Raw genomic sequence first — 13,390 nt, forward strand, 5'->3', positions numbered from 1 at the left:
ACTCTATCTCCCTCCAGTTTCTACCTTGAATTGGATTGCACTTACGTATAGGTGTAAACTCCCTTAGCTGACTGAACTTCCCTGCGGAGGATCTACCTTGGATTCTCTCCCATCCCCCCACGGCACTATTCCGTGCAGAGGCCTGAAACCCACTTGCTGAAAGAACTGTTTTTGAGGACAGCTGTCCGGTTTGTCCATACAGACGGATGAATTCCAGTCCCAGTTCCGGCCTTCCCTGCAGGATGCTTTCAACATGCTATGCTTCGTGTCGGGGCCTCAGTTACCTTCTCTGTAAAATGAGGAAGCTGGACACTATGGTCCCTGAGCCAACTTCTAACCTTAAAATGCTACATCCTGGGGCAGTTAACCTGCCCTGAGAATAGAACGGTAGTGGCAGGAAACAAAGAAGCGTCCAAAACAGTGTAGTGGACAGACACAAGGACATAAGATACAAATAAATACTTTATGGAGCACGTACATCTCAGTGTGGCTTTTTTCAAGGGAAAACCCAGGGTTTATTTGTTTGTTCAAGAGTATTTTCTGGGCTCCTTACAATGTGCCAGGTCCCCTGCTAGGTGAGGGCACAGCAGTGAACAAGCCAGACAAGGTCCTTGCTCTGTGAAAGCTGGGATTCTTCTGGCCACTTGGGGTGGAGAACAGATTCCTCTGGATGTTCACCTTCCTAACGTCTGGGCTTTGCCACGTGATCTTGTCCTTCCCGTGCACACCCCCGTCCACACACTGCTTTCTCTCAGGCCCCTGTCTTTCCCCGGTTAACGCCTCCTCGCCCTCCTGGAGACCACAATTCTCGGGCAGCTCTGTATCAGGGCCTAATTCCCTAGTCATAACGCCGCACACTGCTTCTCTGTAACACCTGTTACAGCTGTGACTGCACGTTTATTTGTGCAATTATTTGATTCTGTGTCTTCCTCTGTGTACTGGAAACCCAGGCCAGTGTCTAATTTACTTTTCTAGCTAAGTCCCACAGCACAGTTTACAAAGGGAGCAGCAACCCTTGATTTATAACACAACACAACAAAACAGAACAAAACAAAGCAACAAAAAAAACCCAAGTTACAGCTTACCCCTCAGTTCTGTGCCTGTGAGATGCCACTCTACAAATAAGGCCTCTATTGCCCTGGGAAACAGGAAGGTGTAGGCATGCGTGTGCTTCATGCTCAGTGACTGCTACTACCACTGGCCACTGAGCCATCAATAGCACACTAAATCGAAAATGTGAGACTATGACAGCCCAATTGGTAAGAAAGCCAGAGTAAATGGTAAACCTCAAGTGCAGGTGATGAATGAGACTTCAGACCTAGATTTCATCTGTGGTCTAAGAGCCTCAAAGCTAAGCTTTCCTTTTTTTTTTTTCTTCCCCCTCTCATTCTCTGGCTCTTGGAAGCAAACAATTCCTGCTGCTTTTGGAAATTCCATAAGGATTCTGAATCAGCCTACTAAGAATGACGTGGTCTAAGGATGCCGATTCCCACGCAAACAGAGGAAAGTGAAGAAAAATGGAAGGCCCTTCCGCGTGACCCCTTTACCATTATAGCGCCCGGGTGTATAAAGTCAAGCTCTTAGAATGGTTCATTTTTGGTGGTGGCTATTTTTAATCCTGGGAAAGGTGATAACAGGCTTTGGCATGGTGAGGAATTCGCGCCACACTCACGTGGTGTCGTCCCAACGCTGCAGGCACTGGCTGTGGAAGCTGTGGTTACATAACGTGGTGAGGATGCCATTCACGGACTCGTCCATGCGCTCTAGACACACCGTGCACTTGGGGAGCTCGGTCAGGTCCATCACGGGGAGGCTGGCACCCTACAGGGAAACAGCTCAGAAGAAGCCTGACTCTTCCTCCACAGTTCTAAGAGATACGTTTTGAGCTAACTAGTTTTCCTGTTGCTTTTTGACTCCTGGTAGGATGTTTTCAACATTTCTGCTCTGTGCAAGTAATTTAAATTGCTAAGATTTTCATTCATACCACAAATACTGACTGAGCACCCTTTATACTCCCAGCACTGTGGGTATGGGGGAGAACAAGCACACAAAGATCTCTGCCCTCACAGAGCTGATACTTTGGAAAGGGAGACTGGCTGCCAAAAGCTTAACAGAGAATCTCAAACGTTACCAGACTCCCAGCTCTACTTCTAAGGGTCTGGAACTCTAAAAGAACACAAATGAATAAAAGTGGCAGAGTATAAATAGGACAGACTGATTTTTCCACAGAGTAAATGAAAACGTAACACTTCCTGATAAGTGATAATAGCATCAATAACACTGATTTATTTATTCATTAAAACACACACATTGAGTCCTTGCTATCTAGATGTAGAACAATGCTGAGCAAAGTAGATTAGCCAAGTGCAAAAGAACAAGGTCAGGTCTTGTCCTCACAGAGCTTATAATCTAATAGAGAGAGATAAAAGTCAAGTGTATAAAAAAGTATAATTATCAGTGGTCATAACTGCTATGTAAGAAAAGTTCAGGAATCTATAACAGGGTGTGAAATCAGGGGCATAATGGTCTGTGGTCAAGAAAGCCTCCCCACCTCCCCCCCGCCCAAGACAGTGATGTCTCACTTGAGCTCTGCCAGCTGCAAAGCGAACAGGAATTCTTGAAGCAAAGATGGGACATACAAATAAGGACATGCTGAGAAAAATCACATTAATCTATGGTCCCTGAAGAGTAGCTTTTTATAGGAAATCTCTGAAGAAGCCATATTCATTTAGAGAAAAGAATCTCTAAAACCGAAGCCTTGCAGAGCACCTGGCATAAAGGAAGCCTGATTTTACCATCTGTCAATTTTTATTTTACCTGATCTAATGATAGAACAATCAAACTAGAACTTCTTTCCATCAAGCTGATTTCAAGGTAAAAAGACCTTTAAGGTCTCCTTTAAAAGAAAGAAAATCTTAAAAATATAACAGAGTTGAATCTACTTATTTCTTTATAAGTGATCTAAGTGGGCACCTTTTGTAAAAAAAGGTCCCATGGATGATGGCAAACCAATTACAAACTGTTATCTAAACAGAGTTAAGAAACAGGACAGGGATTAAGGGCTGATATCTGAAGCAAAAACACTTCCTTTTAGGCTCTAGGCAATGTTTCATTAATCTGGGATAGATGAACACTCAGTTTCAGTAACAGATTTTTTTTAACATTTTGGGATACTTTTAAAAAACTGAGATAAAATTCATATAACATAAAATCTATCGTTTTTAAGTGTATAATTCAGTGAGTTTTAGTACATTCACACGACTGTACAACCTTCACCGCTATGTAATTCTAGAACATTCCTATCGCCCTAAAAAGAAACCTTGTATTCAACGTAATCACTCTTCGTTCCTCTCTTTCTCCATATGTATATGGGTAATATATGTATATACACACATATATGTATATGTATGTGTATATAAAATATAAGAATGATGCACACTTACATCTTCAGATTTTAGTACTTCAGCCCTTTCCACATATACCAGTTGGCAAACATCATCTTCTATCGAGTTGAACTGGCGGCCATTGCACGCCATATAAAAACTATCTGCGTCAGCCTAGGAATACCAATGGAGAAAAGGAAAACATTAAGAGAGATATCCTGAAAACATGCTTTTTATTCAAGATGCATAGCTTCAATTATTCTCTTCATCAGCATTTAAAATTTATACTTAGGAGAGAAAGCAACTGTCACAAGTACCATCTATGGAAGCAGGAAGCAGGTTCACAGGTGAGTCAAACTCTGCAGGTCAATAGCCTGCGTCTCTACAATGTTTCCCGACACACAATAATCTCTCTTAAACCAGCAGAAGCTGCTGAAGTGCAATAAGCTGACAGCCAGTATGACTTTAATATTCAACCAACAACGGTCATCATTTCCCTTGATATCAATACTTTTTTCTTCAAGTCAGCACTTTCTCAGTAGCTGAAAGCAAACACTTTATTTTTGCAAAGCTTAGAACTCAATCATAACTGACGATTGTTAGGAAAGAGTCCTTTTTTAAAAGACGTCAGCATTTGTGTTAGGGAGAGTAAAGGACCACAGGTACTTGTCTGGAGTAAAAAAGCAACTCCTTCTCTTCAATAAACCAAAATAATAATACACCATAAATAAGGATCCCATTGGGAGGTTTTAAACAACCTAATATCAAAAGCAAAACCCTTGGCCAAGATCAGGAGGTCTAAGATAAACCAGTCTTTAAAATACAAATGGTCTTATTCCTTGAAGTGGAAGATAGATAGACTCAGGGAAAACGGTCCTCTGTAGGTAAGGATGCAAAGGCACCTGTGCATTTGTGAATACGAACACAAGTCAATCAAACCTTCTATTGTAGCCTTACTAAAAAATAACAGAGATGATTTCAGTTTTTAAACTCAGCAATTTTTAGAGGCATCTGAGAGGCCGAGCGAGGTTTGTCTAGATTTTACTCCCACATGGGCGTTAATCCAAACACAGGAAGTTGTGTGCTTTGGCCCTACCAACGTAGACAAATGTGTGGGGGGAGTTGTTCTGCAAAAGGAAATGCCACTTTGTCAGCCTCTAGGAAGAGATTCAAGTCTGTACCAGGCAAGAGTCTTGCCTGTCTACCCTCATAGGATTCTGAACCTTTTAGCAAAAGATTGTAAGCTTCTTAGAAGCTTTTAATTTCACTCCAGTGATGTAATTCAAGTGTGGATTCTTGATTACTTATGCTTTCTTAATATGACCAAATGAACTAAGCAGCTGAGGAAGGATGATCAAATCTGAACACAGATTTTTATTTATTTATTTATTTATTTTTAAGAGAGCAGGGTGGGAGCTTCCTTTTCAGGAAACAACCTGTATTGAGTACAGTGCATTTTAACTTAAAAAAAAAATTTTTTTTTTGAAGGCTGCACAGAGCCAAATGTGGGGCTCGAACTCACAAACTGTGAGATCATGACCTGAGCCCAAGTCAGATGCTTAACTGACTGAGCCACCCCCTGACTTCAAAATGTTAAGAGCCAGTTTTTGGACAATAAATCTCTTAAGTATTAAGAAGGGGCAATCTAAAATGGCTTCTCCCATGCTTCAAAAGCAATGTCTTTTGCTTCAAATGCTTTGGATGAGTAAGCAACATAGTAAGCAAATGAATTTGTATACCGAAGGAAGTGACCACTGAAAGTGAGGGCCACAGGTCAGCTCTTCTGGGCCTCAAGCACCACCAGGAGCGGGCTACACATGTGCCAGCTGAGGAAAGGCAGACTCCTCCTGAGACCTCCAGCTCTGTGAATGCTTGCTAAGTGACCAAGCTTCCTTAGAGGAAGGGCCAAAGTCTGTGATACTGAGCATGTGACAAAATCTACTCAACACCAGGTAAGTGACTCTTTTGTTGTGGGAGTTATGTATCTATGACAAGGAAATATATTTTTTGAACACGTGGGTCTCTTTCTTTAAAATCTCGGTATTGGAAATGTAGCTTCACTTCTCTGGATATTTACTGAGCACCCAACACGCGCCAGGCACGGCCATGTGTTAGGACCAGAGTAGAGAACAAAATACACATGGTTCCTACTTCAGCCCACCCCTGAAATGCACAAAACAAAAGCCTGAAGCAAACTGCAAAAAAACATAGAAGAAACAGCTCTTTTATCTAAAATGCTTGCATTGTATAGGGCCCAACATTTTAAGAAACTCAGCTTTTGTTTTTTGCGAGTCTTTTATTCTAATTGTTCTCTTCCCAGGATAAAGTCAGAAAAAGAGAAACCCATTATGATCAAGGTTCCTTTACTGTCACAGTGATCAAAACCATAGTGTGGAGAATATATTTTTACTTCTCAAAAGATAGGTCTCCTAGGCTGTCCTAAGTATGCAAGTGAAAGGGAGCCAACATACTCTTCGGAGAGCTTCTCTCTCCTTTTTGGTCCCTGAGAATTACAAAACTGGACCCCCTCCTGCCTTCCTGTATTCTGATGAATTATAAATTCCTTATCCGAAGACTGAGTTTCCTGACAGTCACAGTACAACCACATAAGCGTACCACTCTAGAACAACTACAGCATAAAGCTGAGGCCAAAAGAAGTTCAAGAGATACAGAGGATTAATCTTTTTAAAAATTCTCTGGTGAGGGGCGCCTGGGTGGCTCAGTTGGTTAAGCGTCTGACTTGAGCTCAGGTCATGATACCATGGTTCGTGGATTTGAGCCCCGCGTCGGGCTCTGTGCTGACAGCTCAGAGCCTGGAGCCTGCTTCAGATTCTGTGTCTCCCTCTCTCTCTGCCCCTCCCTGCTCATGCTGTCTCTCTCTCTCAGAAATAAATAAAAAACATTAAAAAATTGTTTTCTGGTGAAAAAAAAAGGTCTCTGGTGAGAAAAAGAAAGGAATAAGAATGCAGTTAGTTTCCCAGGCTACAGACTCTGGCTGTCTGTGTTTGAAAACTCTTAACACTTAATTAGCTTTGGGCAGGTGACTTATCCATGCGTGTTTCCTCAATTATAAAAGATGAGAGTAACAACACCTACCTCATAGCATTGCTGAGAGGACACTGAGCTAATAGGTGAAAAGCATCTTGTAAGTACTTAATAGTTTTTACCTTTTGACTCTGTTTTTTCATTAGGGCCCAGTATTAATTTAACAACTTCAAGTCTTATACCAGGAAAGTGTTTTTAGAACTCAGAAAATCCCTGATAGGATAAGCCTCAGAACCTAAGATCTAACATCAGCAATAAATAATACAACTCATGATTCTCAGATCAAGGGTACTATCTCCATGGGGAGGAGCCAGCACACTGCTTCATTTGTCTCAGAACTAATGTCCGTGAACTTGGGCAACATACATCTGATCAAAAGACAGGTGGAGAGACTGCAGAAGTACAAAGAAAATCCGTGAACAGGAAAAGAAACTTTCCACAGCGTTACCTGCGCACCACAAAGGGTGGCCCTTGCTACAGTTTGTAGGTTTATCAGACTTCAGGCTATTTAAAAAGTCTGATAAGCTCTTAAATGTTTTTCCCCCCAATATGTTTCAGTAACTTTTCCTGTGTTACTTGCTGATCTCCCTTAATTGTTAAGTAGAAGCTGTAACTAAAATATTGCCATTACACAATTCCTTGCCAACAGTGACTATCTCCCCTTCCCCATTTTTATCCATTCCTACTGGCAGAAGCGTATGTCCTAGGATTAAAGCGAGGGCTCAAATCTCAGTTCAGTCATTGAGGGCAAACCACTAACTTCTCTCTGCAGTCAGTTTCCTCATTTGTAAAACAAGGATAATGACAGTACTTTTCTACTTCACAGGGCTGTAGTGAGGACTACAGGAGATAATGCACATTAAGCACTTGGCGTAGCGAGTGGTGTAGATTAAGCAGTCGGTAAGACTGCATATTATCATCATTATCCTTCCTATTACATGTGCTACCACACTTAAAAGGTACCACTTGCCCACTGTTGGCAAAGCTCTTCAGGGACCATAGAAGGTCTCCTGACAGAGAACACAGCTGTTTAAATGCTTTTCGGTTCTCACTGTCACCTTGGGAAGTCTAAGTCTGCATGCAGGAAGGTTCATTATTTCAAGCATCTCACTTCAACGATGGGGTATTCTGTAAGGTTAAAGATAACAATCACGTACCCTCTTGTACACAGAGGGCCACACTAAGGGTTCTCTTTCTGTGGCCCATGGAACAGGCACAAACATAATCCAGCCCTTACTTCTCTTAATTTCCTCCCCCCGGCCAATGAATGACTGCTACTGTCATCAACTCTGGATTTCTGCAACGAGGAAGGAGAAGACAACACAACGGCTCGTGTCACGGCTCCCTTTCACCCACAAATCTTGGTAACTGCTCAGAAGCAATGGCAAATGATCCAAAGGCACACCATTCTTTGTCAATCTGCAAGCCAGAACTGTTGATGTGGGGCAAATTCAGGAAGGCTGTTTACCAATGAGGTGCAAAAGACGTACCTTTTGACAGAGCTGTATTTTTAAACCTCATGAACGGACAGATGTAACAGGCAATTAAAAAAAACAACAAATTAAAACCAACGGATGGGATGGCATTTTAATAACCTTGGATAACACCTAAAGCTGATCTTATTTTCATATCCATACAAATATGAAGGCATGCTCTTCAGAATGAAAATATAAAACCAAGAGAATATTTTCCAACACCTTTATAATTGAGGTCCCTGGAAAATGTTGCTAAATGCAACAAATGAAGTGAATGGCAAAACCTTCTTACATCAAAAAGTATCTGCAATAATGTGCAAGTATTTTTCATAATGGAAAATATCACCATCCTTTCACTGCTTCTGTCTCTCTGTGGCAGGGGTTTCCAATCAGAACTCTAAAGCATCTTTGATACTTCAAGGAACATCCCCAAATCCTTCATCACCAAAATAAAGAATATAAAATGGATTTTATTTTCTAAAATGTGCCAAATAATAATTTTTGAAAGGGGAATGAAAGCAGCAGGGGCACAGTGTTATAATGGCAAATAAGAATATGGTATCCATTTCAAAAAGTTTGGAAACTACTGCTCTCCTGGAGTACTTACTACTGGATAAACAAACACGGCCCTAGATTTCATACCCAATCCGCTCTATAAAAAATTATGGGTATGAATTAGCATTCTGTGTCCGCTAATGAATTTAGGAAGACTTCTAGAATGACAACAATACCCTAAAAGATAGGTATAGATCCAGAATCTTCAAGTGCAAAATGTAAATCACACACAGCTAGTATCACACAGTTTCAAAAACACAGTTTCTGTGGCAAAGAGATTTTTAATATCTTAACTTTTACCTGTGCACTAAACTTTATCAGCACCATATATTGATTTGGAGTAGAGTCTCTGATGATTTTCATTTGTTCAATTACTTCATTAAATGGGGCGACAAACTTCATAAGGTCATGACTGGTCATTGTAGCAGGGACTGTGAGAATACACAGCATGGCACTGCGCCTCACATCTTCTTTTAAGGAGGTCATCTTACTAATAAGACAATAATTAGACTGTCTTGAATAGATGAGGTATGGTTAGTTCAGACAACACTAATTAGACAACTTTTATGTCCAAAAAAATAGGAAAAAATAAATCTTATGTTACTTAACAGATCAACTTAAACAGTGTTACATATAATACCTGAAAACACACTACCTGGGTAAAAGCAGAATCCCTTCAACATATCTGCAATGGAGCTCATGGTAAGCTTTGAAATGGCCTATATTACACCCACCACTGAAATTTTTAGTCTTTAGTTAAAAGCGTGTTATAAATCTGCAGTTTGTGTTTTATTCTCATTAGCTTTTCAACAATAATCTCTCATTAGGTAACTTAGAAGCACAACTCTGTTTTTCTTTTCTTCTTCATTTTTAAATTTTAAAATCACTATTCTGGAAGTTAAAGAAAACTGTCCCCATGAAGGAAGAGAGGCGGCCAGAGTCTCAATCTACATGCTAATGGGCAACTCCAACTATGGACTTCTCTCAAGGGATCTAGAAGAGAAGAGAGTTCTAAATATAAGAAAGAATTCAGGACTATGAAGATGTGACTCTGAAGATTACAGAAAGTGTTGCTGGGTAGGAAAAGCTGAGATAGAGGAAAAGAAAAAACTTCCCGCAATGCATTTGCTTCTGAAATGCTGCAAACTCACTTCAACAGCTGTGATCCAAAATGGTGACCTGAGTGCCCACTGTTTCCCAGTGGGGACCTAGCAAACACGTTAGGACAAGGAGAGGCTTTAAAGAGATCAGCTACCGGGGCGCCTGGGTGGCTTAGTCGGTTAAGCGTCCGACTTTCGCTTAGGTCATGATCTCGCGGTTCGTGGGTTTGAGCCCCGCGTCGGGCTCTGTGCTGGCTGCCGACTCAGAGCCTGGAGCCTGTTTCAGAGTCTGTCACTCCCTCTCTCTCTGACCCTCCCCTGCTTGCACTGTCTCTCTCTCTCTCTCTCCTAGAAATAAATAAAACATTAAAAAAATTAAAAAAAAAAATAAATAAAGAGATCAGCTACCAATTATCTAAGGGGCTGAGAACCCAGCTTATTGATTATCTAGCCAAATGCTTCCTTTCCTTTGGCTTGTTGTAAGTTTTGTTTGGACCACAAAAAAAGGTAAAAAGAGATGATGACATTGTAATCCATTAACTGACTTCACAGCTTCTTTAGTAAAGATTTGGTGGGGATAGGAGAGCACAATGATGTTATGAATCATTTATAATTTTTCTTTTCCTTTTTATCCTCCTGTCTTTCAACTTTCCAATCATCTTGCAAGCCTACCTTCTCGGGGAATATTTTCTTAGGTATTTTCTCAAGTGTATCTACATGTTTCTTTCATAAGAAGAAACTACGACCCAACCTGTAATATTAACCATATAAAAAACATCTGAGAATTCTCTAACACACAATATATGAAAGTACTATCTTTTTGAAGCTTAAATATCCACTTCCCTTCATGGCAAGAATGTTTTCAATGCCCTAAGACAAAAAACAAACCAACTCAAAAGGAAAAGGTTTTTTCTTACTTTGTCTTGTATAGATGCATAATACCATGAACTATTTCAACTGATGGGTTTCCACTAAAGAACGAAATCTGGTCTGGAAGCTGTTTGGATGGAGAATCGGGAGCAGCGTTTATGCATTCTATACTTTGATCTTTACTTCTCTGTGCAGTGAGAGATGCTTCTGAAGACTTCCTTTCTTCCATTGTGGCTTTCAGCTCATCTTTCACAAATCAAAGATTAGTAGATTATAAACTGACAGGCAATAGGTGGAAGGATTCTAATTAGGTTAAAATTCTGAGTCAGAAAAATAAACTTTGACAGAGAAACTGTAATGAATTGTGGTAAGAAATATATTTACACAACAGTCAAGTTTTGGGACATATCTAAACTTGTAAGCACTCTTTGTCCCATAAAAATGTCATTAATACCTGCAGAAACTTAAGGATGGCTCTTACATTTGGCAGTACCATAATAAAAGCAGGTGTCTTCCATCGCGTGCTCCTAAGTGGGGCATGCAGGGCTATTAATTCTGAGAACCAAACCTACCAGTTCTGACCATCTTCATACTGGAGATGTAGCATACATCCAGGCTCTGGGTTGGAGTGAGCTGAAAGAGCATGCGTGCGTGCGTGTGTGTGTGTGTGGAGACACAATGTGCTTATCTAGATTCATTCATGATCTGCCACTAACCTAGTTGGCAAGTAGCTCTCTTCACTGAATAAAGTTGTCAACCCATGTTGTTATTATTAATTTAGGAGAAATATTTGGAGAAACTGAAATCTGGCTTGACAGCCTCAAGTAAGGCACACAGGTAGTGAAAGATAAAAGTATGCTAGAGATCAAAATCATGGGCTCACTGAATAACATGTATAACACAGGTAACCAGGGGCTTATGCTGCATGAGTCTAGGGTTTTAGAAAGCATACCTGGGTTGGACTTCATGGTCTCAATGATCATATCTGTCATTTCTCGACGACCAAGATGCTGATGTATGATTGCTGCTTTTTCCCCTGGTGACTTCCCTTCTAAAGAGGCTACAGCTGAAGCTAGTGTCTTCTTTTTGATCTCCTCATCAGACATTTCCCCGGCTAAAGAACACATGAATGATTAATATCTGATAATAAAACAAGCTCTTCTCCACTTTCAATGTATCCATCGATAAGCTTCCCTTTCCTCTCTGCTGCCCTTCCCCGAGATATTAAGATGCCTTTGTGGTGTCCATCCCACTCACCTCTGGGGCTCCTCAGTGCCCAGGAGATGGTCAATAAACACCCAGTGCAATAAACTGAGAAATCCAGGGCTGTTCTAGTGAAATCATGCATTTTAAAGCAAATTAACAAGAATAAAAGCTTTAGAGAAAGTTCGACAGTGATTACGCCCAGATGAACCAACACTTTTAGTGATCTCCAGTAAAGTGAAACTGTGCTGAGCCCCAAATGAAGGTATCAAGTCCATTAATAAACAAAAGTTTCAAAAACCTTTAGCAGTTGTCTTCTTAAACACCCTGGGTTAGCCTCATGCCATGAATCATACCATGAAAATCTGTGATCAAGGTCTTAAATCAATGAAACACACAAAAATGGAAAAGGAACTTGGGAGACTCAATTGAAATATCCTAAATACAAGTTCTATCAGAGCGGGAGCCAGGTCTGTTTTGTCCACCACTGTATCCCCAGCACTTATATCACAGTGCCTAGCACACAGTGCAAGCTCCTTAAAGTTTTTTCAAATCAATGAATGACCCATTTAGAGATGTGTATGTACCTAATATACATTAGGCTGACTTTCAGAACTCAGAGTACACTTGCAGTCTTTGAAAGGTGCTTGTAACCCATTAAATCCTATTCAACTTTTAATTTGCAGCTCCAAAATTCACACGCTCAGTTTCTAAGGACACCATCTCTACCTGCCCTCGGCTCCCTCCTCAAACCAGAGAGATTCCCATGTAATACCTTCCCAAACTCTTGCTTTCCTTCACAGCGCTTTTAACAGTTGTAATTCTACAATTATTTAATAATAATTCTGCAATTATTTAATTCATCTGTCCCCAATGAGCTGCTGGAGCCGTTAAAGCTGGGACCATGTCTGATTCTGCAAACAACTAAAGCTCCAACAGATAGTGGGCATTCAGTAATTTCTTCTTGAAAAACTGTTATTGTTAGGTAATTGCTTAAGGTCTACGGAACACAGTCATAGCTGCATTCGCCCCCAAAAGAGACTGTGTGACTCTCAAGTCCAGCTTTAAGTTAGAATCCCAGTTTTACCACCTGCAGATAATTGTGGGCAAGTCATTCAATCACTGGGCTTCAGTCTCCCACTCTGTAAAAGGGGCATACCACCCATCTACCTAATAAGAGTTCTTGTAAAGATAGTTAAAGATAACGCATACAAACTGCTTCATACAGTGCTGGGACACAGGAAGTGTACTAATTTTCGTTAGTTATTACTATGGATGCAGAGTGCTTAAATACATATTCTTCGAAAGAGGAATGATTTAATCAAACACAAACCGTCAGCATCTCTGGGATGCTGTCGCTGCCTTCGCAAAGCCTAGAGGAAAGTAACTTACAAAACTTGACTCTAACCCAAGGTAGAGAGGGCGACGTGCCAGATAAAAAGGGTGACCGTGGGAAGGCACCAGGAAGGATGGGCCGGGAAGGACTTCCCAGAGATGACATCCGGCCTATTTAGGATGGGTGGAATGAGAGGAATCTCAACCACCTCTCAGCTTCTTCCTAAGACAAAGATCCTCGCCACCGCCTTTCCCGGGGCCCAGGCGCGGGGCTAGAAGGAAGGCTGCGAGGCCGCGGGACTCACCGGCGGCGCTGAAGCCGAAGCCGGCGGGGACGGGCGAGTGTTCCGCAAGCTCCAGTCGGATGACAACCAGTGACACACTCATAGGGCAGGCGCTGGCCGGCGCGGGCCCCGGCGGGGGC

At 41.3% G+C, this 13,390-nt stretch overlaps 1 protein-coding gene across 1 annotated transcript in view; it reads right to left on the bottom strand.

Moving 5' to 3' along the window:
- BRAP (BRCA1 associated protein) overlaps window positions 1-13,381 on the bottom strand; it is a 30,615-nt gene extending 17,234 nt beyond the window's left edge. The window contains exons 1-6 of the mRNA XM_077748081.1: window positions 13,272-13,381; window positions 11,381-11,542; window positions 10,476-10,674; window positions 8,759-8,948; window positions 3,444-3,557; window positions 1,673-1,821 (exon numbers count right to left, since the gene is read on the bottom strand). Coding sequence (XP_077604207.1) covers window positions 1,673-1,821; window positions 3,444-3,557; window positions 8,759-8,948; window positions 10,476-10,674; window positions 11,381-11,542; window positions 13,272-13,353 — 896 coding nt within the window. The 5' untranslated portion in view covers window positions 13,354-13,381. The remainder of the gene's footprint in view (window positions 1-1,672; window positions 1,822-3,443; window positions 3,558-8,758; window positions 8,949-10,475; window positions 10,675-11,380; window positions 11,543-13,271) is intronic.
- Window positions 13,382-13,390: the final 9 nt, after the last annotated feature.

The sequence above is a fragment of the Crocuta crocuta genome, unplaced genomic scaffold (assembly GCF_008692635.1).
Source record: "Crocuta crocuta isolate KB4526 unplaced genomic scaffold, BGI_CrCroc_1.0 scaffold29, whole genome shotgun sequence".
Classification (NCBI taxonomy): Eukaryota; Metazoa; Chordata; class Mammalia; order Carnivora; family Hyaenidae; genus Crocuta; species Crocuta crocuta.